Source organism: Diplotaxodon limnothrissa, linkage group LG17 (genome assembly GCF_057381915.1).
Source record: "Diplotaxodon limnothrissa isolate DT_005_m linkage group LG17, D_limnothrissa_male_GT1.1, whole genome shotgun sequence".
NCBI lineage: Eukaryota > Metazoa > Chordata > Actinopteri > Cichliformes > Cichlidae > Diplotaxodon > Diplotaxodon limnothrissa.
In genome coordinates, this window is record NC_140612.1 from 1,565,822 (window position 1) to 1,593,238 (window position 27,417).

At 44.6% G+C, this 27,417-nt stretch overlaps 1 protein-coding gene across 1 annotated transcript; it reads right to left on the reverse strand.

Moving 5' to 3' along the window:
- Window positions 1-42: 42 nt before the first annotated feature.
- podxl (podocalyxin-like) lies at window positions 43-16,565 on the reverse strand. The gene is made up of 8 exons (XM_085376063.1): window positions 16,054-16,565; window positions 4,919-5,485; window positions 3,975-4,258; window positions 3,841-3,864; window positions 3,056-3,197; window positions 2,910-2,953; window positions 2,698-2,826; window positions 43-1,612 (listed from the first exon to the last, which is right to left on the reverse strand). Exons 1-8 carry the CDS (start codon window positions 16,094-16,096, stop codon window positions 1,418-1,420), a joined length of 1,428 nt encoding a protein of 475 aa, XP_085232189.1. The 5' UTR covers window positions 16,097-16,565; the 3' UTR covers window positions 43-1,417.
- Window positions 16,566-27,417: the final 10,852 nt, after the last annotated feature.

Here is a 27,417-nt window from a genome sequence, read left to right on the forward strand (position 1 = left end):
TCTTTGTGTGGTTCATTTTAAAGGAAAGTCTCCAAAGTGGGAAAAAGATTTATTTTCAAACCTGAACAGGTACAACAGAATAACAGTCGAGACCATCCGTGCTTTACAGCTTCCAGTGTGTCAGACCCCTGCTGTTTGCCTTCTGCAGCAAACAAACCATAAATACATAAAATCCTGGTACAGTAACGTACGTGAGAAACTATACACAACTATGATAACAGTGGCAGACGCAAACACTCACAGCAGTCAAGCAAACATACTGGCTGGACTGGAGAGCCCAGTGTGATTGAGTCACTTGCACATAATATAGGTTGAAGTGAAAGTAAATGTATATTAATTGAAATTATTGGACTGATGAGAATTTCAAAATAAAAGTGTTAAGCTGGGGTTCTGCTGAGGGTTTAGCCCGACTCCGTCCAGCCTCACCAACAAAGAGCGTGCAGCTATTTACAGCGTGGCTCAGCTGACTGAGAATGGGCGCACGTCTGCTTACTAATAATGCAACTAACAAAGTAGTTAAAAAGTAGTTTGGCATGATTATAGCTTGTGTTTATTGTACAACAGCCACAATTGACATGGTAGAGTCCAACATGAGCAGGTCACCATGAAATTAGATTTCAGGGTAACAACTTAAAACACACTAACATAAAAAGATGTGGGCTTTGCCTTGTTGGCCCTAGAAACAACTTCATGGCTCTCCTATGCAAACCCGAATACAGGATTTCAGATGAACAGAAATGACGCCTGTTTGCATCAGAATGACTTTAAAGGACAAGAATTTGTCGTCTCTGGCTTTCCATACACAACAGAGTCAATATGAGGCACTTTGGATTCAAACCGGTCCTTTGTCCGCCCAGTGTAAGCAGCATCTCTGTGGCCGTGTCCTTCCTTCTGTAGGGTTAGTGCACAGCCTCTATCTTTAAATCACTGGGGGCTTTAAAGTGCCCCCTGATCACATTTCTATGTTAGTAACTCTAGAGTGGTCAACGCAGATGACCTCTGTTCCTCAAGAGCGAATGCAAAGTGATTGGTTTGTAATATTGCCGCTCCTTCGTCAGATGCAAGAAAACACTCAAAAACAGGTCACAGTGTGCAACCTCTTTGTTAGTACAATAGCGAACAGGCACAGAAATATGTGTAAAAACCAATATGAAAAGGTTGTGCTCCACAGGAAGTCACGCGCATGGAAAAGTGCAGCATAAACACAACAGTGATTGATTTGGTGCATTTTTCAAACATGTTTCATGAAGTTTGCTACATCGAACCGAGCAGCTTCTACACGCCACGCCGTCACCTGCTCTGGAGGAAGTGTTGCCTGGCTACAAGGGCATGAGAGACAAGAGTTTAAGATGCGTGGGTATAGCTCGATTTGTTGTGGCGTTGCGCGCCCTGTGACCCGCCCCTCTCCCACCCGTCCTTACAGGTGGGTGTCCTCCTCTTCGGGGTGGTCCTCTTTCGACAGGTGGTCCAAAGGTACCATCCAGCTGTCGTTGAACTCTCCGTTCAGCACCATCTTCTTCTCCAGCATCTCGGGCTGCACTTCCATCACTTCCAGCGTGGGGTTGTCATGGTAACCGTTTTCCACAGTGTGCAGCTCTTCTGTTAGGTGTTGCTGTGGAGATTGAGAGGGCAAAGTAAAAACATGCCCACTGTTACTTCCTGTTACACAGACCCAGTCTTAAAAAAATTCATAAATCTGAGTGGAATCTAACTGCTCTCACACGACTGTTGTTTAACTTCTAAACATACTCCAAAGTCCACAAATCCAACAACTATCCGTGGATGAATCAGGGATTCAGGCTACCACAGCTTTAAATGAAAGCACTGCACGATACGACACTTTCCTTTTGGAAAAGTATTTCGGCACAGAAGGAATTTTGGCTAGAAGAAGAGGCCAGAATCAAAACAGATAAAAAGGAGGCCTTTGCTCCTGCCCAGTCATCGTCCCCACACGGTCATATGTCCTAGAACGTTTGCTAAAAGTTTTCTCCACAGAATATTCAGAAAACCAATTAAACACTGAGTTTTGATCCTGACACAGTTCTGAAAGTGTCAGGCACCCCCGTAGGTCACCGCTGCTGGAGCTCCTGTCAGGTATTTGGTAGTTCAGTGGCTAAAAGTAAAATTGGTTTCTGCTGAAACGATAGTCCCACCACATCGATGCAAAATTTTAAAAAAGGAAAAAAAAACAAAAAAGATTTGAGAGGGGTGAAAAATCAGGGGAAACAAAAAGCCCAGAATTCTAACCTCTCTGCTCTTTAGCTCCAACATGTGTTAAAAAGTACTAAATAAGCTGAAAAGGATGGGAATCAAATCCCAATTAGTGGCATTAAAGCATGAACCAAACCTGCAGGGACACAGAATAAAAAGTTAAACATGAATCGATGTATCATCGTTTGTCTATCACCGGTTAGCTTAGAAGATATAACGAATAATACCATGTCTGGAACAACCCAGGCCAACACTCATCAAAGAGTTTATAAGCACCTAATAAGCACATATGATTGGCTGATGTAGCCTTGAAATGTGAAGCATCTGGAACATCTCTTTTCCTGTTTCATCATCTCTATTCCTCTTTGAAAGAGGTCAGATTATAAATGAAGAAGCAAAGCGAGCAGCTAATACGTTCACTAGTTCTGGAAACTCAGACTATAATGGAAGCATACTGGGGATAGTGGGATGGATGTCTCTTCTTACCTGGTTCTCATTGTAAGGCTTACGGTGGTGGGAGGCGCAGGCACCGAGGATGACGATCATGATAAGAAGGGCTCCGCAGGAGGCCAGGATAGCGATCAGGGTTTTGTTATCGGTCTTTATCTGTTCTTTCTAGGAGAGGAACAAACAGAGGAATAAGTAGTTGCTGTAGAGGCCGAGGGTCCCGAGGCTGATCTAAAGAGCCGAATCCTCACCTGGGCGAGCTCGTCATAATACCGCTGCGCAAGGCTTTCGTTCACTGAAAGATCAGGATCACATTGATTGATTTCCAGAGAAAAATAATCTGAATTATAAACTCAGTGAATGTCCCCTTTCTGAACGGAATAGGATATTCTTTTACCTTTGCCATTTATCTCCACAGATTCGATTTTCACTGATCCGTTTTGGACGAGCCAGTTCACGGTGCAGGATCCGTTGTCCATGCTCTCCATCAGCCTCTTGCACACTTTTCTGAAATTTTTCTCGCCATCTTTTTCTTTGGTCTGCGTAAAAATGACACGTCTGTAAATGCTGTTAAACAAAAACATTGATGCACGCAGCACAAGTCCTTTTTTGTTTCATGAACCAGAAAGCGCTCTTCTACGCTGCCGTGCTGCCAGTGGGAGGACAGGAAGGTCAGAGGCCACAGCCAAGGCCGTATTTTCCTGTGTTGTGATGTGTTGCTTATTTCTGGTGTACTATTAAAGGGCACAACTGAGGGACTCAGAGGGTCAAAGCTGCTTCAAAAAAAGTTGTGGGAACAAAGGAAACTAGAGAAAGGCAGGAAGGGTTCCCACTAAGACACTTTTTCCACCCAGTGACTGAAATGGTTGTTTTGTTTTAATAGCAGGCTTCACTGCTCCACTCAGACAAAGCTCGCACGCCTAACAGATCCACCCAGCGCCTGTCTGAACACAAATGGTCATCAGCTGTTGAATCTTGTAAAGTTTCGAGGCTCAAAGGTAAAAAGTTTCAGTAACACCTAGAACAGTACGAGTGTAAGCACAGGAAATGCAGCATGTGACTGTGCATCCACAGATCCCTCAGTGATTCATGATTTTACTAATAAACTCTGCCCTGCATAGATACAGGTAACGGCATTCAGTCTGCAGGCTTCAAATAGATCAGAGCAAAACAAAATCTTACCTCCTCGTTGCCTTTGTGGAAATACTGCAGAGAAAAACAACAAGCATCTCATTCAAAGGCACCGACACTTCTATTAGATGCAAGTAATAATGATAACAACATAGAAGCTGTATGTGCGCCACTTCAGTGCTTACAACAAACTTCTGGGTGGATGTTGGAGTCTTGATAGTGGCCGTGGTGGCTTGCATGGCTGAATCTGTAGTTGCTGTATTAACTCCTTTTTTCACACTGAAGGAGGTGCTGGAGGAGGTGCTGGAGGAGGTGATGGAGGAGGTGCTGGAGGAGGTGCTGGAGGAGGTGATGGAGGAGGTGCTGGAGGAGGTGATGGAGGAGGTGCTGGAGTCCCCTGGGTTTGTAAGCTGAGTGTTCGCTCTGGCCTCTCCAGGTACTATTGTAGATTCAGGGATTTCGGTGGAAACTTGGACCAGAAATAACAACAAGAACAACAAGAATAAGGAAGCGTCGTCGTAGTGATGCAGATCCCTCTGAGCCAGCCAATCAGTGACAGCCACGTCACATTTTAAGGTTTGGAGGAAGTATTAAAAGAACAAAATACACCACAGTCAACACCACCTCCTTTAACTTTCCAGCTACTTGAAGAACTGAGCAGATGGACCAACGCTTGTACAATACCAAGTTTAACAGGGTCAGGAGTGTGTGTGGTCTCCGTCACATGAGGCAACAAATACTTAAAGTAGGAACACTCGAATAATAATCAAAAATGCATACCATGAAAGACAGAAATACTGCTTTCCCCAAAATTACTAAGGAATTATGAAGTACTTAAAAGTACGTAAAGTGCAAACTGCGTCTTCTTCCCTGTAAAATACACGACGTTAAAATCATTCACATGGTACCTAAACCTGCGCACGCCGTGCTTCCACCTGGAAACGAGACCTTTTACCCTTTTTCACAGCTGTTCACATCCAAGTTTTCATGTCATTGGAGCGCAGTTTGAACGCCACGCTCTCACAGTCTTATTTATACTAGTTCGGTCAGGTTTAAGTATTTGTTGTGGTGTCTTCTCACTTTAAATATTTCATTTTCAGATTCACATCCAGGGGACAAAAGTCCTTACCTGTGGGAAGCGTCTGTGCCGCGGCTACAGTGGTCAAAGCTGGAGCGCTGGATGTTGGTACTGTGGGGCTGTTTGTGCTCTCGCGTTGATCCTCGTTTGCTGATGACACATATGGTGCAGTGATTTTACTGGACAGAGAATATGTTGATGCCGTTACTGTGGAAGGCTTAGTGCTCAGCACTGATTGGGTGCTGGGGCTAGTGACTGTTTCTGATGGGGCTGGCGTGGGTGTAGCAGCCAAGGTCGAAGTGGTGATCGCAGTCGTAGCCTCTTTGGTGGGAGAAGTGAGAGCTGCTGTGGGGCTTGTTCCTGTTGTTTCTGCTTTGAGAGTTGGTGTGCTCTGAGTTGGGATAGTCTGTGTTGTCTGCACTGCTGTGCTCTGTTTGTCGGTGTTATTCTGACTGGTAGTGACTCCCGCTGTTGCTGTTGCTGTTGCTGCTGACACAGTTGTGGCTGTAGTCTTTGTAGGTTCATCCCCATCTGTGGCAGCAACACTTGTGACATCAGCAGGTGTCCCAGTGGTTGTCTCTGCAGCAGTATCTGCATAGACGCTGTGACACAGAAAGCCTGAGGAGGAAAAGACACGAGCGGTTACCTTCACAGCACAGCTGCATGAGGCTCTGCATCAAACCCATCAAAGACAGCATCTTATAGACCTGCATTTGTAATAGTCACTTGGGGGCAGTACAGTCATATTAGTGCATACAGTAGAGAACTGCAGCCTAATATATTGGAGTATCCAGAAAATGCAGATCAAATAAGCACTCACTGTTTACCTGTATGTCTATTTTAGTCTCCGCCTACTCTGAAGACAAATGTTTGGACCACTTCCTGAGCTCGCGGTCTGCCTGCTCTTTGCTACTGACCACGTGGTCTGCTTGTAATTTAATGAACATTATCTGCTGCTGCTGGCAACAAACGAGAAACTGTAAAGCAAAAGGAAAGTACGCATCATGAAAAAGCTCGAATCGAACATTTCTTTCTCTGTGCTGTTGTTGTTCACAGTGAGTGGAGCCGCTCTCCTCAGCTCGAAGCAGCTACTCCTGGATTTCCTGCTGTGCTGACAACTGTAAGCTATCTTTTTCTCTTGGTCTATTTATAGGGACGAGGACAGGATGCTGTGCACAATAAACTTGGAGGCACCACACCCTTGACCACAGCCTGTTTGGAGTGCCCTCTGCGAACGCTCCTCAGCACCAAGAAAACAATGGCCTTATACACCCTCGTATGACCTCATGGCAGCTTCGCTCCATGCTCAGTCGCTGGAGTTTCACCATAGATCTCTGCTGATACATGCAAACACACACACATGCTAAATGAGAGACAATGACCAAACTGTCCTGAGTAGATAAGACGTGAAACGAGGGGCTAACTTGTAGTTTAGTTTGCACATCGTGTTCATTATTTAATGTTTGAGCAGAAAGGTTGTGGCGTTTGTACGCTCACATCCAGCTTTCAGTCAGCTGACTCCTCTTTAGCATCGTCACTGTATAGAAAGTGAGCAATACATTTCTTTCATATTGCAATATTGCATCTGTGCTTCAAGCTTCTTATGGCCTACAATTCAGCTTCAATGTCAGTTTAGTAAAAACAACCAGGTGCTTTGTATCGTAAGATAAAGACAATCCTGAAAACCCATCAATCAGATGACTCCAGTGAGCCGGGCGACGGTGGGAAGGATAAACTCCCTTTCAACAGGAAGAAAGCAGAACCAGGCTCAACTTGTGGGTTAGAGGAGGGACAGGACAAAGGACGGACTCTGGAAAAGAGCCAGAGATGAATAATACCTAATGATTGAATCCAAACTGGTGCATAAACAGACAAACCAGTAAAGTGCCGTTACATACAGTGCACGGCCCGTTTCCCAGACAAACGCATCATCACGTTAATGATCAGTTTGTTTGGTTCATTCTGAAATATTGCTCAACATATAATTTTGTGTTATAACATCAAGCAGATGTGAGCGGTCAGTGAATCTGCTGCATCCTCTCGGGCAGACGGAGGCTGGCAGAGCCGAGCCTGGCCTGTCTCCTGTCAGCCCGCTGCCTTAACACTGCTACTCAGAGACTAAGAGTGTCAGCGTTATCTGCAGCTAAGTCTCCTGACAGCAGATAACCTGCTTTTTCTTCACTGCATTTCAGAGTTTAGAGGCTCTCCTAATAGATGCTCGTATGTTTTCTTACTTTGTGTGGCAGAAATTGATCCACAAATACAAAAATATCAATCAGCTGAACCACTGTTACACGAGTGCAGTCAGAGGTGAGGCCTGTCTGCACTGTTCGCGTCTTCATAATCCACGCGCCCCCTCCCCCAGATGTGCTGTCTTGTTGGTCTTGACCCCGGTGACCCTGTCACTGATGTATCTGCTTCTTAACATGTGACGGCAGCAGCTAGTCCTGCTGTTATCTGCACCAAGCCTCTGTTTACCTCAGCCACACATTCCTCACCACACACACTACCTGTTAATCACATTTAAACATCCACACAAAGAGCTCACACCACGAATCCCAAACGCTCGCTCACTATGTGAAACGATCTGCTCATTTTATTCATCATATTTTATTAAATATAGTACATAAACAGGTATTTAAAGTGGGACATTTTCTGTCCTTTCATGATAAATACTAACTCATTTTGAATTTGATGGCAGCCACACGCCTCTAAAAAGTTGAGACGGAGCAACAAGATGAGAGAAAGTATGTAGAGCTTGAAAAAGAAGCAGGTTTCCTGGCATCGTGGAGAGGGAGACGGAAAGATGCTCACTCAACCTAAACGAAACTGCATCTACAAATTGTGGAACTATGTAAAACTGTGAATATCTCGTCATCTACAGCACATGATGTCATCTAAAGATTCACGAGACAAGGCCACAGATGATTGTGGGACAGCAGTGATCTCCAGGAGACATAAAAACACGACTGTCATGGAAATCGTTGCACAGTTTGACAGACCAGCCACAAAAGAAGCCATGTGCTAATATTGATAAGAAAGGCCACCGTCTGTTGTGGAGCAAAGCTTGTTTAAAATGGACTGAAAGCTATTCTGTCGTGAAGCCTGACGTTTCTTTTTGAGAGAACATAGACGGCCCATCCTCAGGACTGTAGACTTTACAGCGCATACAGTGAAGCTGTAAATACATTGTTTGTATTATATAAATAAAATGTTACAAGCTGTCACAATCTTTCATTTGAACAGCTCTCAGTAACAGACGTCCTTTCCTGTGCTTGGACACTTGTCGAGCTCTGAATTTTAAAATATCACCTCGATCTGTTGCTGTTTCCTCTGAACATCTTCCGTCGTCTGAAGCTGTCTGACCTTTCTGATCTGAATTTTGCCATGACTTCCATCAGCCAGCTGACTCTATGCTTCAGTGATCTGTCAGACATCACTGGGCGTCAGACAGCAGCCTGTGTGGGAAATGACCTGCTGTCCTTTCCCTGGCTCTTCTTTCTGGCTCCCTTCAGTGAGGCAAAACAGCTCAGTGATTTGGGACTTTGTGAATTGGATCAACATCAGTATATAAATAAATTTGGGTTACAGGAAACCCTGGTACCTGAACCGACACACCAGTGCTACTGCAAAGGAAGAGCGCGATCAGACGTGTTTCTGTCTGCTGAGCGTGTGTTGGTTTTTAAAGCCAATATTCATTTAGCATCAGTTTAGGAAACACCAGAACATCTGTACTCGGATACAAACATGTAATGGTCGCATGCAGTGGGGTGAAAAGCTCCTTCTTCCTCAGTCTGTTCCAGGAAATGGGAAGTCTGAAGCACATTATTCCCCGAGGTGTTGCCTGAGAACCGGCTAGTTTGGGATGTTACCGACACCTTGCTGGGTTAAAGCAATAAAGCTCCTCCAACCGTCAGCAGGTCATCTGTGCTGCTTTGGGCTCAAAGCGTCGTTTTTACCACAATAATATTTTATTTAGTAATTAATGTGAAATTTGGGTGTAGCATCATGACTGACAGCTGCAGAGAAACCTCCGCCCGTCTTTACTTCTGTTTAAATAAAACTTCAAACTGACAACATGAGAAAAAACCAACAGCCGAGTCATCATCTTGGTTTTTCTGTCATTTTGATTTGTAAAGTGAGGAAAGGAAACGACTTGGCTGACCGCTTACAGCAGCGGTCGTTCGCTGCGGCGTTTGCTACTCATGGTGTTTTAATTTGAGAACATTATCCGAGCACATGACTGAAACACCGCCTGTGCTTCATCTCGCTCCACTCACTCCTGGCTGAGAGAACATTTAATTGTTAAATAACTATTTATTAAATAAGTAGTATTAGCTAACATTAAAGGGTGGTGGAGGATCTTTTAGAGCCATTCTTTTAGAAATGGAGCAGTGAAACAGTATGAAAGCGCCTCACCACACAGGAAATGGCTTTATTGGCAAATTGTAGATAAAACATTAACGGTCAAAGCAGTCTTACATGGATCAGTATTACTGCTCTAGACCTTTAACCCTAAATTCTATTTATTGTCTTTAATCTCCAGTAGTGTATAATATTCTATGTGATCATGTTTGTTGGCTGTCTTGTAAGGACCACAGTCTACACGCTGTTTTTAAAAGGTGGATTCAGAGTATTAGAGCCTGATCTTAAGGATTAAAAATAAAGAGAAAGATTAAGGTGTTGTAACAAAACAGGACAGCAAACTTTGTGCCTTTATTTAACCAAGTGATTTATCAGAGAAATCAGTTCCATCAATTTGCTTGTTTTACTGACCCAAACATTCGCTGATGTCATCGAGACAGTTTTTAATAAACTGCACTCTAACTTGTCACCGAGGTTCCAGACATAAATCTCGATGTTTCCACAGATGCACACGTGGTAACCGAGCAGAGCCGTGACAGCAGAGCCACCATCGGCTCGTCCACCATGACGGCCTCCCATCATTCTCCTGTTAAAGATCAGCGGTTTGGCCTCTGGCCTCGACAAACAACCAGCAGTGATATAAAGGATGATGCAAAAAGAAGGTTCATGACGAAAGCTGTTGGAGATGAAACTGGGGGTTTAAACTCGTCTGGGGGTGGTTGTCTCCGTGTTAGCCTGGCACCGTGGCCAGCGCGTCTCCGCCTCTCACCCTACGGCAGCTGGGATTGGCTCCAGCCCTCCCCTGTCATCCCACATTTGATAAGCTGAAGAAAATGGATGGATGGTCCAGAATGTGTGTTTATTGTACTAATGATAGGAATTACATTTTTCTATTCTTAAAGTAACCAAAAGCTTCATTCGAAGTTATTATGGACTGTATCAGGTGTTCATTTTTCACTGAATGTGCTGTCGTCTTTGGCACAGCTCCCATGATTTATGAAAACGTGTCTCCTGAGCAGCTGTTCACGTTTGTATTCCTGAAAACATTTCTCCTCAGAAAACACTGATTTCACTTTGTATTTATTTGTATAGCACCAAATGAAAACAACAGTCGCTTCAGGGCGCTTTACGTTGTAGGGCACAGACAATAATACAGAAAAACACTCAAGCCAGCACTTGGCGACAGTGGGAAGGACAAACTCCCTTCAAATACATAGAAACCTCTGGCAGAAGCAGGCTCGGGGAGGGCAACCAGCTGTGAGGGAGGAAGGCGGGACAAAAGCCACACAGTGGAAGAGAGCCAGAACTCAGTACACGTTGATCTGTGGGCTTAGAGAAACCAGCAGGCTGGCCTTTTGTGTGAGCGTCAGCTATCGCTCCATCATGCCAAGCAGTCTGACTGTAAGCTCAGCCTGATGTGAACACGCCAAACTGAGCCAAGGGAATAAATGAATGTGGCTGTCACTCCAAAGCGCTGGTAAGGCAGTGCTACCCCATTAGCTTGTTGACAGTCCACACAAAGGCCCCTCGTTCGGTCGCGCACGGGTGAGCCACCTCCTCGCTGCAGACCGCTGCAGCTAGGCCCCCATCTGTGTCCTATTGAGAGAGGTATTTCAGCTCTCTGTGGGTCTGGGGTGGGCTGCTGGTGGTGCGTGGGTAAGGAAGCAAAGGGAGTCCCTCTGCTTTACTGAAAGGAGGCGAGAAGCTGTGAATCTAAAAGCACTCGGTGAGAATAAAAGACAGAGACGAGCCAAAGGGAGGAGGGAGGGAAACGGTGAGAAAGAGGAATAAGATGAAGAGCAGTAATTCCACCAGCCACATGGTAACGACTGACCACACACACATTATCCACAAACAACACACTCCCTATCCTTGGAAGCAGACTGGTATGTGTGTTTATACAAGTCGGTGCTCTCATTGCAAAAGTTGAGTGTTAGACATGCGTCAGCTCGCTCCTCCTGTCACATGCGAGTACACTCAGTTTCTTCTGTCCTGTAACCATGTCTGAAGCCTAACCTCCTCTGAGGTCAGAACATACGTGACTGAAGGATGCATACATGTTTATTTATCCTCAGACCAGTTTGGAGCCAAACCTTTAGTCCAGGTGTGACAGTTATAATGTCATCAATGACACCGACCTGTACTGATGACCCAAAATATCCCTTTTTGCTGTTGTACTAATTAAAAAAACCCCATTATCAAATACACTTGGTGTTGGAAAATAATGCACATTATTATTATTTCTTTCTTTTTCATTTACTGTTAATGATTTAAACCAGGCAAGCAAATTAGGCTAAAACCAAACGTTTGATCTTGTTGAGCAGAAAGTGAGGGTGTTTCTTATTGAACGAACAAATATTTTATTAGGAGGGTAAATCACAAACAGTTTGATCCCAGCTAATGGAGCAACAGCAATTTTGTGTTTGCTCTGAAAGCTGAGACGTGAGGGGAGTGCTCGCAAACTGATGAGGCAGACGAAAATCGTGCTGAGACAGTAAGGAGTGAAAGACGAAGAACGAGGAGGAGGTAAGCTCACGTCCTTGATGGTACCAGCCACAGCGATGATTAATGGACACCTGGGTGCCAGCGTAGCATGGAGGGAAGGAGTGTGTTCTGGAGGTGAAGCTGAAGGCTGCAGCGATGGACAGCTATGAATGGCTTGGCTTTACGGAGAGTAAAAGTTCCTCCCTGATAAAACCTGCACGTGGCTGCCAGAAGTGTCTGGCCTTTAAAATCAGCTCGTCTGCAGAGTAAAGGTGCTTTCAGACGCTGCTTAGCTGTTTCTCAGCTATTGCGTTTGTGAGGTGTAAATGTTATGACATTTGGCATATGAAAGTTTATATCTACAAAAATCTCATTTTTTTCTGTCTTTACATATTTACCAGCAGCAGCCTTTTAGCTTCAGGCTTGGTGGGTTTTGCACCACAGGGCCGAGCACACAGGAGGACACTGGGATGACATCGCATCCAGTTTTTGTGAGCAGGGACCAGCAAACACAGGCATGTACAATATATATTCATTTAAAACTAAATAATATGTCTGTCACTAATGAACAACTTCCGTATGACAATAATGAAAAAACCTGAGAGCTCACATGTTTCCACAGCACGGATCGCATGTTGGCAAAGCGCTCTTCTTGTAGTGCATGGACATCAGAGTTATTACTGCGTTTGAATGCAGCAACACGAGAGAGCGTAACTTAACTAGTTAGTCAGTTTAAATCAAACCAACAAATTGTCCGTATCTACTTAATTAGCATTCACTGGTTCCACTGGTTTGCAACTGGGTGCACAACATTGTGGAGCCCCACCCATGTATTTCCCTCCATAATCCAACCGAGGGGTGTGGATGGGCCGGACGCTATGACGGCAGCCTTAGGGCAGTAGGCGAGGTCCACTCAGGACAGGTCGCTGTCCCGGGGCTAACACAGAGAGACAGCACCCCACTCAGTGCGTGTCTTTGCACTGTGGGAGGAAGCCCGAGGACCTGAGAGAACCCACGACACAGATACAAGGAGAACGTGCTTCACACAGAAAGACCAGATTCAAACCCAGGACCTTCTTCACTCCAGTTTCAGTTCATCTTTATGTTAACATTCATTTGAACTGAAACCACAATGACTTAAAAACAGTTCTGTAGAAAAAGGCCTGATTGCAACACGGTGCTCAAGGTCATTTCCTGTCACCACACCCTCCTTGGGAACTGGGATGTTGATAAGGTATTTCCCCCCTTCTATTGTTACTCGGTTTTCTCCCATCGACTGGCTGCTGCAGACTCAGACGAGTGTGCCAGGCAGGCAGCTTCTTCGCTGGTGTTTGACTGAACCTGGAACCCTGACTGTCTGTTCTCTTGTAGGAAGTGATAAAGGAAAAGCAGATGGTGTGAGAAGAAGTTAGGAAGTCCGGGAGCAAACTGATAAGAAATGATACCTTCTTCTTAAATTCCATCTTATTTATTGAGTAAGCACTGATATCTTCAAGTAATAAAATGTATTGTGCAAGTTATTTTTCAGGGGAGAAATCACACTGATGATGTAACGGTTTCAACATCTTCTCACGCATCAAACAGGATACAGTTGGTGTTAAAGGGTCAAAGACCATGGCAGCATTACTTTACAGGCAAAGCTGCGTTTGAACAAACCCGCTCGCTGTGAAGCTCGGTGGTGGAGAGCTGATGTTTGTTTTGCAGCCACAGGACCCGGGCACCCTGCAGACTCCACTATGTCTATTATCAGTCCCGTAGGACAGCGAACACTCGGCACAAACAGGACAATGATTCACCAGCATTAAATTCAAATCTGCAACTGACAAAGAAAAGAATCAAGGTGGTGCAACGCCCCAGTCAAAGTCCAGACCTCCACCTGCTGCAGCGGGACCCCAAGAGAGCTGTGCATTAATCACTACGCACAAAGCTCCATGAAATGAAGGAATATTGTAAAGAAAACCCTGATTACTTCAAGTTATCTCTGCTACAAGCTGCTGAATCTCAGGGTTTTTCCCAGTTCTTAGATTCCATTTAGTGACTCCTGTGAAAACGTTTCTTTTTCACATCACTGGGCCGAGTTTTCATTGTGGTTCATATTCTGGAGTTTAGTTTCACTTAGTGTTCAAAGAGTTTGTTTAGTTTTGATTCATTTCATTGTTAATTCAGGTCTTTTTAAATATAATATGCTTGGTGTTTGTCAGTGGCAAAGGTTTGTGTGCTGTAATACAGTCTGTGAATCCAGACCTGCACTTAAAGGCCAGTGATTCATATTCATGGAGACGCTCCCATCCTGCAACGTGTGGCCACAGCAGGCTGCTCTGCAAGCTTGAGTTTTACAGCGGACTGTGCAAACCACAGCACCACTGAAATCTCATATATGTATAAAAACAATAAGACATCAGGAGCGCTCACTTTAGAGTGATCTCATAGAGCAGAGACAAAAGCAGTAGGTCTTGCAAATGTGTGGAGCATTTACTTACATGCACATAGTGTTAAACAAATAGACACAGGTGGCTGTTCACAAGCACAAAAACATGCCAGCGTTTATCTTTAGAAAAAAAGGTGCTGACAGCCTTCGGGTGGAATTTTGGGGCTGTGTCGCTTACTCTTTTTCACACGCTTACAAGAAATAAATGAATAAAAGCCTCCCGTCTGAAATCACCTACTGCAGTGGTGAGAAAGCAGCAGGTGCGTAATTAAAGAAAAACACTTTTGTGGTCTTTCAGCCCTGGAGGGGGGTCAGGGGTTGCACTTCATTATTCAGGCTCCTTCTGTCTCTCTGCAAAGCTCTGAGTGGACTTTGTGTGTTTTTGGAGGGAGGGCGAAGCAGTGGTGAGTCCTCGACTGTGGGGGGTGGAGGCAGATGTTTCAGGTCTGAGCCCGAGTGCGCCACTTGGTCTGTGTTTGTGACTGTTTTACTGCAAGTTTCAGACAAAAACGGTGGAAAAACGGAGCAAAGAAGAAAAGAGCTCTTATTATTAACGCTGAGACAGAATCTGAGTTTGAAATAAAAGCATCTATAAAAAAGGCTTAAAGTGTTCGTCAGTCCAAACTCACTCCTTCATCTGTCACTGTTCGGTTCATTGATCCTGAGCTCATGTACCATTTACACTTTTCTAGTTTCTACATTAGAGTGTTGCAGTGTTTGTGTGATGCAGCATTACTACCTAACCATAACCTGCATCCTACATATGAGCTACAGTTTGTTGTTCTACAACCACATAATATAGCAGAGGGGATGAGAAGAAAGATTAGAAATGAACTGGCATTTATGTAGCTACAGTACGCACGCACACACACACACACACACACACACACACACACACACACACACGAACATGTTTTTTGGGATGAATTTACACGACGAGGGGAAAGAAACAACTCTGCAGTGCCAACATGAGTAAATAAAATGTTAGATTTTACAAGTGACAACGCTGTTTTCTATTTTAAAGGTTACACAAGACTTTTGTGAGGAGATGCTGCACACTTCCACCTACAGACGATTGCAGTCAGTAATTAAGACCTGACCTCAAATCCCCAGAAAACAGCCAGGTTTAACTAACAGAGTGGAAAGCTAATGAAACAGCCAGTATTCCTTTAGGTTTTAGTGTTTCTGCTTTGATGCTAATAAGTTTATTCCACTGATTTCACATCTTAAGCTCATAGTTGTAATGCACTGTGTACTTCGTGTGCTCCATCACTGTTAAGGCGTGATGTATGTAAAAGAGTCCAGCACGATATGCACATGCAGACGACTTTACAGTTGACTTCTGTGTTTGGTTATCATCTACAATTTATGTTTCCTATAACTTAAGCATGGCTTTGTTAATTTTACCAGACTGTTAGAAGTAAAAGGAGTTTTAAACGCTTTAAAAGCTCACTGGTTCATCACTGCACTTAACCTCCTAGGACCTGGCGTCCACATATGTACAAGGGCTGATATCCACTTGTGAGGACGTTATACTGCCCCTGTGCTATTGAAATTTCAAATGAATGTCCTACTACGCTGATATCAGGCCTTTGTAGAGCAAAATCAGGTAAAAAGATCATTCTTTGTTTTTACATTCGTCAGTTCCCAATCAGCCCAGGTAGCAAAGAGAAATTAAAAATGCATGCCGTTAAAGAGTTTGGGTCTTAGGAGGTTGAACAAACAGACAGCAAAAGTTTAAAAAACGTGTCACACAGACCACCGGGATCCAGCACCTGTTGCTGCAGCACTCTTTCACGCACAATGAAGAGATAAAGAGACATAAACGATAGAAAAGCCCGAATTCTGACAGAAAGGCTGAACAAACAAACCAGTGGAGCTGTCTGATGTGAACGCGTGGGCTACTCACCGAGTAAAACTGTCAGCCACTTGATCCGCAGAGTCGCTCTCATCCTGTCTCTGATGCTCTCTTCTCCCGGATGGATTTATCCTTCATGCAGCGCTGCGCTACAATCCCTCACTTTGTATCGGGAGATGTTGCGCTAATGGTAAAACTGAGTCCTGCAGCCGGCTGTCACGCCTTTCTTCTTGAATTTGTATCTCAGAACAAATGATCGCGCCCCACGTATTGTAATTTTCTTCTTCTTCTTTTAAACTGAAAGCCAAGAATGTCTTTGTGTGTGTGCACCGCGTCTTTCTCCCCTCTCTCTCCACAGAGTCGGGGATTTGGGGGAAGAGTGCTTCTGTGGTCTCCTTGGCTGCACCGTTGTTCCTCAGGCTCTCTCTCCCACTGCTGTATCGTCAGTTCTCACTCTTCTGCAAAGTGTTCAGCTGTTTGCAGACCAGAAGCACTGCCCTGCCTCCCTTATCATGAGAAAGCAGGGGCAGATCCAGTCCCACAACTCACCGCTTCTCCTGACACTTTGGATAACATAGGAAGCAGTGAGACAATGTGTTCCACTGACTTTGATTCATTAGTTAAAATGATCAAAATTGACTGGAGGACGCGGGGTGAAGTCACACATGCAGCCGGATCAAAGGAAATGCCTGCTTCACTGAGGGGACCCGGATTCTTGTGTGTGTGTGTGTGTGTGTGTGTGTGTGTGTGTGTGTGTGTGTGTGTGTGTGTGTGTGTGTGTGTGTGTGTGTGTGTGTGTATTGCCCAGCAGACAAGGTTTGGCCACCTCTTGGACTGAAAAATGAAACCTGTGTAAGTGCCACGAACTGGAGTGTCTACTGAGGCTCGCTGTAATAAAAGAGAGAGAGCAGTTTATCTGCTCAAAGTCTTTGTTGGTTTATTAAAGGTCTACGTAAACTTGCTTAACTGATAGTTGTTTTGAACACCAAATAATACCAACAGTTGAACATTGTTGAAAAGTAAATATTCTAATAGAGAAATATCAGAATCCGAATAGTTTAAGACCGTGAGATCTTCAACGCACACCTCCGGCAGAGCTTCAACAGCATTCTGAGGGAGGCTGGGGACACTGAGTCCGAATGGACCATGTTCAGCATCTCCATTGCTGAAGCTGCTGCACCAAATGGTGGACACCAGAGGTGAAGGGAGCCACCAGGCTGAAGAAGGAGTCCTATCGGGCTTGGTTAGCCTGTGGGACTTCGGAGGCAGCTGACAGGTATCGACAGGCCAAGCAGAATGTGGCTCGGGCAGTGGCTGAAACAAAAACTCGGGTGTGGGAGGAGTTCGCTGAGGCCATGGAAAAAGACTTTCGGACTGCCTCGAAGAGATTCTGTCAAACCGTCAGGCGTCTCAGGAGGGGAAAGCGGTGCTCTACCTGCACTGTGTATAGTGCTAGTGGAGCGCTGCTGACTTCGACTGAGAAAATTGTCGGGGGGTGGAAGGAATACTTCGAGCACCTCCTTAATCCCACTGACACGTCTTCCGAGGAGGAAGCAGAATCTGGGGATGAGGGGGATGACCCGCCAATTTCCGGGGGCGAGGTCACTGAGGCAGTTAAACAACTCCTTGGTGGCAGAGCCCCTGGTGGTGGTCCCCATTTTTAAGAAGGGGGACCGGAGGGTGTGTTCCAACTACAGGGGGATCACACTCCTCAGCCTCCCTGGGAAAGTCTATGCCAGGGTGCTGGAAAGGAGAGTTCGTCCGTTAGTCGAACCTCGGATACAGGAGGAACAAAGCGGTTTTCGTCCTGGTCGCGGAACACTGGACCAGCTCTTTATCCTCTCCAGGATACTTGAGGGTGCATGGGAGTTTACCCAACCAGTCTACATGTGTTTTGTGGACTTGGAGAAGGCATTCGACCGTGTCCCTCGGGGTGTCCTGTGGGAGGTGTTGCGGGAGTTTGGGGTGTCTGGCCCATTGCTACGGGCCATTCGATCCCTATACAACCGTTGCAAGAGCTTGGTTCGCATAGCCGGCAATATGTCGCAGTAGTCCCTTTGTCACCGGTTCTGTTCATAATTTTTATGGACAGGATTTCTAGGCGCAGCCAAGTGGCGGAGGGCTTTCACTTGGGTGGCCTCAGAATCTCATCTCTGCTTTTTGCAGATGATGTGGTTCTGTTGGCTTCATCGGGTGAGGGCCTCCAGCTCGCACTGGAACGGTTCGCAGCCGAGTGTGAAGCAGCGGGAATGAGGATCAGCACCTCCAAATCTGAGGCCATGGTTCTCAGCCGGAAAAGGGTGGAGTGCCCACTCCGGGTCAGGGACGAGACCCTGTCCCAAGTGGAGGAGTTCAAGTATCTCGGGGTCTTGTTCTCGAGTGATGGGAGAAGGGAGCCGGAGATCGACAGACGGATTGGGGCTGCAGCTGCAGTAATGCAGACGCTGCATTACTGCATATATATATATATATATATATATATATATATATATATATATATATATATATATATATATATATATAGTTAACTGTGATATAGAAAACAGACTTTAAAAACTGCAAACACTGATCAGCCAACTGCTTGCCTTTATTCTCATTCAGCATTCAATCAAAAGCACCAGACCCTGATTATCACTGCCATTCTCTCCCACTGTGGATCTTTAAACACGTTTTAGTTGTTTTTGTTCAAGCGGAAGTTTTTAAAGAATATTTATTTGGTCCCTTGGTGTTATCCTCCAATAGCACCGACTCTAGAAAGGGTCACACTGGTCCTGCTGGTGCTGTGTTTGACGTTTGGATTCAACTCTGGCAGCTTGTTGGATTCTTGCCCTACTGGAACCCCGGAGTCGAAGTAGCCACGATGACGAATATTTACAAAGGTTCCAGGAATTGCTTGCAGTACACTTTTACTATGCCTCCATTCATAAGAGTCCAAATCTGACTTGAATGGCACTGGATCTTATCCAGAACCTTCTGTGAATGCAAAAGGAAACTACTACAGTATAAACTTCACTTCTTTAAGTGAGACTAACTGCTGTGACAGTGCACTCGGGTGTGTATGATGACTTATTCCATTCTGAATGTGTCGGTTTTATGTGGAAGTGTAAATTGTCTCTTTTATGTTCTTTAATCTGCAGTTTCCAAAAGATGACTTTCATTTAATGTAAGAATTTTCTGATCACAGATCGAGTCCTTCACTCTGGTTCCACATGTGAAGCACCTCGGCATGTTAATCTTTGATTTCCCACAATGTGTTGAGCAGTAAACACGATGTGTTCTGTGCTCTGCAGCCCCAGTCAGCTCCAGAATATTAAAATCCAATGCTCTCTTTTGGTTAAATGAGGAATTAAGACATTTACAAAATGAGACAAAACGGAAAAAGAACAAAGTCAATGCTTCCTGTCTGCTTTTAAGATTGTGATGTTTGCTCATGACCTGAAACTCGAGGAAGAAAGAAACACTTTTCTTTCACAACCTGTCACAATTTCAAAATACTTTTTATTTTAACAAAGTGTGATTGGTACCTGTTACGGATTCAAATATTGGGGATGGAGACAAGAGAAAAACCACAATAACAACACTGGTCCGGCCGGGTTGAGTCAAACGATGATTTTAATGATCACACGCATGGGAGATGGACACCGTACGCAGACAGCATCAGATCTCAAAATGGTGGAGCATTGATCAACCTCTTATAGCCTCTAGTGGCCCCCACCTTATCATAAAAAGCCTAAACATTCACATGCTTTCTCTCACACAGCGCCTGAGCTACGACCTTGGCTCCCTGTTTATCTGCTCCTGCTGAGATGGGGCAGAAAACTCCAGCATGTTCTCTTCTAATCAGACAAATAAGGCGATGACTTTCTGCGAACAGTATTTCTTATAACTCAGCAGTATAATGCATCATAAAACAGTATCATTCATTCACTGTCCTTACACAGTCTGGCCCCGCCTCTACCTGTGACATGCTGCCTATGTTCTGGGATATTGGCATGTTCTTGTTGCCTTTTCAGTCTGAGCTCAGCAGCTCTGGAGTCTCCTGGCCGACGACCTCAGATGCAAATCTTGTAACCGTTTTTTAAAATCTCTTCCTGACACATCGTTTTATTATTTGGCTTTCTATAAATGCTAGTGCCTTTATCACTCACGAATATAAGTATGTTGCTGTTTTTCTTCTCTTTTCTTACTCGTTCACATTTTAAATAGTTCTTCGTGTCCTTTGTCTTTATTTTTAACTTCTCATATTTGTCGCATTCATTATTGTTAATCATTTTGTAACTGAAAAATGATTTGCACATAAAAATGAAGTCAAAGTAAACCTTCAGGCTCTGCCGCCTGTTGATGGGAAGCGTCTGTAAAAGGAAACGTAGACAGGAGAGATAAGATCAGGGGTGTGGAGGTTCTCAAGGGTGTTTCCTACCATGGAACATTTAGAAGTCATTAATGAAAAGCCTGAGCATCAGAGACATAGTCACCAATCAGGAGTCACGCTCGGACTCCAAGACAGTGAAAATTACACTAAATGATGTCAGGATTGCAACTGTGTGAGTACGTGTGTGTTGCTATCACTCCTGTGAGCTGTGGTGTATCCTGCTGTTAGCCTGTTTCTTCATGAATATTTACCCAAAGACACAGAGAGCTGTCAATGAGGGAAACCTCAACCCCTGACCCTCCGATCCCTGTATGTATATAGCACTAAATCACAACAGCAGGCACCTTATAATGTCAGGTGAAGACGCTACAATGACACAAGACAGTGTGATGCCTCCGCTACACTCTGGGCTGAGTTGTGCCCTCAGGGTGAAAAGTCCCTGTTAGTTGATACAAAGTTGCTCTGACTGATCTCCTACGATGAAACGTTTCCATGCTGGTAGAGTTTCTTCCAGGGTGTTCACACAGTATGATGGGGCATTGAATTACTGCAGCAGAGGTTCCCCGTACACCGACTGTGATCAACCAGTAGATCTCAGTTAGTGTGAGTAGATCATATGACAGTTTTCTTTTTTTAGATTTGAGTCTGTCATCTGTGGTTTAGAAAATGAACTCCACCCTCTTCTATGGGACAAAGGCCATCATGTACATCCAGTTTATATCTACCAACGACAGGATATCAAGCATGTAGAAAGGATGCAACAGTGACCCCCTATGAGCAGCACTTTGGCGACAGTGGGAAGGAAAAACTCCCTTTTAACAGGAAGAAACCTCCAGCAGAACCAGGCTCAGGGAGGGGCGGGGCCATCTGCTGTGATTGGTTGGGGTGAGAGAAGGAAGACAGGATGAAGACATGCTGTGGAAGAGAGACAGAGGTTAATAACAGATATGATTCAGTGCAGAGAGGTCTGTTACAGTTTTTGCCCGTTGCTTGAACACTATAAACCCATGCTTAGACTAAAGTAACACACCTTGAAGCTTTTGTTACCATACCTCAAACACATGTACCCATACCTTGAACAAAAGCGCTGCTTTGCACCCCAGTTCCAATTATGCAACACACCTACTCCCTTATGCAACACACATGGTCCTGCATGCTACACTCTATTTCATACATAAGACACTTCGCTCACAAAATGAAATTTCAGGGTGCCATTTGGAAAACACATGTATCCAAAATACCAAACACATCGGGTAATTGCAACCACTCAAATACACACCTGAAGGCACTTACTTGCAAAACCGAACACCAATTAGCCAACTACAAAAAGCCCTCAGCGTAGCCATTTCAAGAACTTTGCAAGCATGGATGGAGGGAGAGCAAGAGGAAGAGGTAGAGGAGGAGGAGGAAGAGGAGGAGGAGGCCGAAGAGGCCATGCACGGACCCATATTTCTGATGATATAAGAGCAACTTTGGTGGACCATGTCATCAACCATGGCCTGACTATGAGGGAAGCTGGGCAGAGAGTCCACCCACATCTAAGCCGCTTCACAGTGGCATCTGTAATACGAACATTCAGACTAGAAAACAGGTCTGTCTTCACCTCCATACCTTCTGCTCTACTCAGATGGTTTTATAGCACTGTTCTACAGTATATCACATTACCATATCAAGTGTACGGGGTGCTAATGCTCCTTTTTCAGCCAAAGTGGCTGATTCCTTATATTGAAGTACAGTGTTGTACAGTGGATGACACAGTACATACAGTAAAGCACTGTAAGAAAAATAAGCAAACCGATGACAATATGTGGTTGTATTTCTCCAGAATGACTCGAAGACCTTCTGGGGGAGGACGGCAACGCCTGTTCACACAACAGCAGGAACTTGCCGTTGTGGACCTAGTGAGGGCAGACAATGCCATCCGTCTCCACCAGCTACGACGGAAAATACTTGCAGACAGGCGAGTGTTCAGCAACATAGACCATGTGAGCATCACCACCATCAGACGCATCTTGGGTAAACACAGCATCACCATGAAGCAGCTCTACAGAGTCCCATTCGAGAGGAACAGTGACAGGGTCAAAGGACTTCGAGCTGAATATGTACGGGTACGTGTAACTGTCCCTTACATTTACAATAGAGTATTGGTGAAGTCCAGTAGCAGCTGAATATGTACCATATCAGTACCACATGGATCTATTCTGAGAGCTACACAGGTACCTGTGTGATGGGGTGAGGGTGCTGTATGTGTAGCACTGTAGTACAGTGATATGTTCCCCTTTTTTTCAGAGGATCTTGGCCATGGATGGAGCTGCACAGCCTCATGAATACATTTTCATTGATGAAGCTGGATTCGACCTGAGCAAAACAAGATGACGGGGTCGTAATGTAATTGGCCAAAGGGCAATTGGGGCAGCGCGGGGGAAATATCACATTGTGTGCCGCCATAAGCCTTCGAGGGCTTCTGCACCATCATGCAATACTAGGTCCATACAATAGCCAACACATACTCACATTTCTAGATGCTCTCCATGATATAGTTGTACAGAACAGACCAGATCAGCCCAGGTTTGTGGTGATATGGGATCATGTCAGTTTCCATCGGGCTGCTCTGGTCCAGGCCTGGTTCTCCAACCAAAGTCAACTTGAAGTGGTATACTTGCCCCCTTACTCACCATTTTTAAACCCTATAGAGGAATTTTTTTCGGCTTGGAGATGGCGAGTATATGACCGCCAACCACATGCCCGCATGCCTCTTCTGCAGGCAATGGAACAGGCCTGCGGCGACATTCAGGTGACAGCAATCCATGGATGGTTTCGACATGCAAGAGGATATTTTCCCCGGTGCCTAGCGGGAGAGGACATTGCTTGCGATGTTGATGAGGTCCTGTGGCCAGACCCCAACAGACGGCGGGATCCATGAGCCCACTTATGCACAATTGTCATGGTTTTTTGTGTTTACAGTATAGTGTTTTTTCTATTGCAGTATTATTGTGTTGTTGTTGTTGTTGTTTTTTTTTGCTTTATCTGAATTCATGGTACTGCAATGTACAATATTGAGTAGGTCTATTTGCGTTTTTGGTTGTTTGGAAATGTGTCTCCTGTAAATGTGCCTTCTGAATAAACAATGGAAATCAAGGACTGCAGTGTTTTATGTAAAGAAGACTAGTGTGTTCCCCCTGATCTGTCAGTGTTTGCATATGATGCAAGTATGTGTCATTTTGTCAACAGAGTTACATTTTGACAAAGGAATGTCAGGTTTTGACAGCAGAGTTTAGGTTTTGGGAGTAGAGTTTCAATTTGGCACAGATGTGACTGGTATATTTCCCAGTGTTGTGTCATGTGTACTTGTGTGTACAGTTTTGGCACAGAGAGCGGAGTTTTGCAAAATGTGTTCAAGCAGTGGGCAAAAACTGTAATACATAGTGAGTGAAGAAGAAACACCCAGTGCATCATGGGAATCCCCGGCGTCCTACACCTATTGCAGCATAACTAAGGGAGGATTCAGGGTCACCTGGTCCAGCCCTAACTATATGCTTTAGCAAAAAGGAAAGTTTGAAGCCTAATCTTGAAAGTAGAGATAGTGTCTGTCTCCTGAATCCAAACTGGAAGCTGGTTCCACAGAAGAGGGGCCTGAAAACTGAAGGCTCTGCCTCCCATTCTACTTTTAAATACTCTAGGAACAACAAGTAGGCCTGCAGAGCGAGAGCGGAGTGCTCTAATAGGGTGATATGGTATGGCCAGCAGGTGGATGAGGGAAAGGGGAGGCAGGAGGAGGAGGAGAGATCCAAGGCGGCCGCCGGTCTGAGTGTCAGGTGAACTGAACTTCAGGTATCTGGGTCAGATATAAACCAAGTTTAGGTGGAGTTTATTTTCATTGTGCTGACAGCTACAATGGAAAAGACACAAAACTGGAGTTATTCTGTGTCTTTGCTGCACAGCTGCTTCTTCTTCTCTCATTCTCTCCCCTCCCTCTCCCGTTTCTACTTCAATCATGAAACTGATCAATGATCAGCTGATCGTCTCTCTTGTTTGTTTATCGCTCACTTTGCGCCAGAAAGAAGAAACCAGCCGTTGTCGCGTTAAACAACAGTGGGGCGTTTGATCAGCTGTTGTTAGAATTTATTTAATATTAATTTCTAGTATCAGCTGATGTTTGCTGGAGCCACAGCTGTAAAGCTGCTGGTCATGATGTCGGTTTGGATATGTGGTGAGAGGGAAACATGAAGATGAAACCAGGAGATGTCCTTACTGAATCATCAGAGCTGAACAGGTGATGGAGAAACAGGTTTACCTTTTAGGTGACATGGATGAGTTGAAGTTATGAACTGTTTCTGAGAGACAAATAACACCAGGATCCTTTTTTATGTAGCTGACAGCTGGTAACTGTGCAGGGGCGGATCTAGCAAAGTGTTGCCAGGGGGGCAGGTAGGCATTAACAGGGAGAGGGGGGCACTAAGAAATACTTTCTTATTCTCATTTAAAATGTCTGGCTGTTATTAAATAATTATCTGAATCTTACAACAAACGATTGATAGATTGATGCATATATACCATCAGAACAGTGAACATCACTGTCACAACAGTGTTTATTTTCATTCAAAGGCTTTATGATTTTTCCTATAATGGTGGGCCGGTCTCTAGTCAAAACGCCCGGGCTGATTTTCTGTCCCAGTCCAGCTCTGTATGCAGCTCATCTGCAGCCTGCTGTTACCTACATCTTCCTATTCAGGAGGCAGAATTTCTGAGTTCTGAGTACAATCAAAAGCACCACGACTGCAGTTTTTGTGTTGGATGTAAAAGGCGCACATGACGCTGTGACGTAGGCTAGAATCATGGCGGCGGTCAACGACGGTCCAGGCGTGGGATTTCTCTCGTGGAAATATGCACATTATTTTTTCCTTTCTATTGGTAGGTGGCACAGTGCACTGTGGCAAGTAAGCAAGCTAGAAGACTGGCAGTCTGGCTGGGTATCCAGTTACAGAAGCAACGCATTGACGAATTCTGAGTAAAACCAAAGTTACTTTCCCTAGTAACTACTTACTTTGAAAGTAATGAGTAACTTGAAGTAACTGAGTTACCTTTGATAGAAGTAACTAGTAATGTAACTCATTTACTAATTTAAGGTAACTGCTTGTATGTGAGGGGTATGTCTGTCTAATTTAGCCAGAATATAGTAAAACCTACACTTTCCCTCACCCCCCTGCATCCCTTCATGCTGCAGTCGACTTAAAATAGAATAGAATAGAAAACAGTTGTATTTCCACTGTCTGCCATCAGATGAGCACTGGCAGTCATGCTTGATGTTAGCTTTAGCCTCTGCACAGCATGTGGAATTCCACATAGGTCCACATCGCTGTGCATCACCTCTGTGTGGCCTCAGAGAGGCTCATTCATGCTTCAGTAAACTGAGTGATTGTGGTTGGGGGAAAGGGAAGGATGTGTCACACAGCTTCCTGACTGTGGTGGAGATATTTTCTCTTGTCACTACTCTCCCTGCTGTGATCTAAAAGTTGAAAGGATGTTCTTTATCCACTTTGATGTTCACTTCAGTTCCCTGCAGACTGCTGATCATAACCCATTTAAAACCGAGGAGGCCCACACTGTTGCTGATGTGTGAGAACTGCAAAAACCAGATAAAGCATTGAGGGTACCATGTTGTTTCTGTTACGCTACGACAGACATTAAACTTCACTGGAACTGTGATATTTACTGAGATATTAACACATATTGCCATAAAAGTTTGAACAAAACTGACTCTTTTCATCTGCTGGGCTGAATTAAGGCTATTACGTAACAGATGGACACGAGCAGAGAAAGTCTCCAGTTATATAAACTGTGGTCTTGATCTAAATATTCCCATTTTAAGCTTTAATTACAACCTGATCACGAATGGATGATGTGAACAGTTTCTGAGCTCTCTATGTCTGTTCCTGTCTTGTTTGTGACTGATGTGTCACAGCTCAGTTATCCTATTTCAGCTGTTTTATGGACTTGGAGGGTTGTGATGGACTGGTGTCCACGGTGGCGTCTCATTCAGAGTCAGCCCTTTGCTGATGTAACAATGTGGTTAAAAAGATGAAACACGCCTAAGGATGCATCAACTCTCCCAGTATGAGTTGAACAGGAGCTACCTATTACAGTTTTTCTCAAATGCTAAAACACATTTCACAAACGTTTCCACCATGTTCTCCAATGTCCAAACACAACACCCTTCTCTAAAGCTACATAAACACAACCACACCTTCCCACTGCAAAACTCAAACTCCCACACCAAGAGAGCAGCTCGAAGCTGTCAAAACTGTAAACACTATACACAGCATTACACACTACAGCAAAACAATTGAAAACACAATGCTCAATTTGTGAGAAGGTTCTTTGTTTCATAACTGCCAATGCATATTTTAGAAACTATACAGTAACGGATCGTCGTAGATCTCTGCAGAGGATTAGGCATTTAGATTTGTGAGTTTCATATGAGTAGTATAAATCTATAGAAAATCCTGCATGTACGTACACTACTGTAACACAACTCAATGCAAAAACAGAATCTATTGCACACAACAGTAATCTTGAAAACATGAACAGGGTGTGAAGTTTTTTTATTTACGTTATTCACACCACACACACCACAATCACTGTGCGGCATCATGTCGCTGAGCTGTTGCTCGCATCTCGTCCGTAATGATGGTGCGAGGTTGTCTTGCTCTCCCTCCTGGACCTTCTCCTCTCCCATGTTGGCCTTCTCCTCTTCCTCGTTGGTCGCTCCTCTTCCTCTTCTCATTTGAACTCCTCTTCCTCATTGGCCTGCTCCTCTTCTTCCAGGGCCAGCTCTTCTCCCTCCTCTGCATCAAATTCCTCTTCCCCTGACTCTGCCTTCATCCATTGTGTTTGTTTGGAATCTTCAGCATACTGTGCACTCTGAACTTGCTTTTACATGTGGGTACAGCATTAGCAACAAGTGTCTTCAATTTTGAGTCATTGTGTGTAGTGAATGACGCCAGGTGTGTTCCCTGTGTTCAAAGATTGGTGACTGTGGCAAG

What these genes read in the sequence shown, in the direction of transcription:
- podxl (XM_085376063.1), bottom strand. Translation starts at nt 16,096, where the DNA reads ATGAGAGCGACTCTGCGGATCAAGTGGCTGACAGTTTTACTCG. An exon ending in ATTATGACGAGCTCGCCCAG is followed by an intron (nt 2,827 to 2,909) that starts GTGAGGATTCGG and finishes TTCCTCTCCTAG; the next exon opens with AAAGAACAGATAAAGACCGA. An exon ending in AGCCTTACAATGAGAACCAG is followed by an intron (nt 1,613 to 2,697) that starts GTAAGAAGAGAC and finishes CAATCTCCACAG; the next exon opens with CAACACCTAACAGAAGAGCT.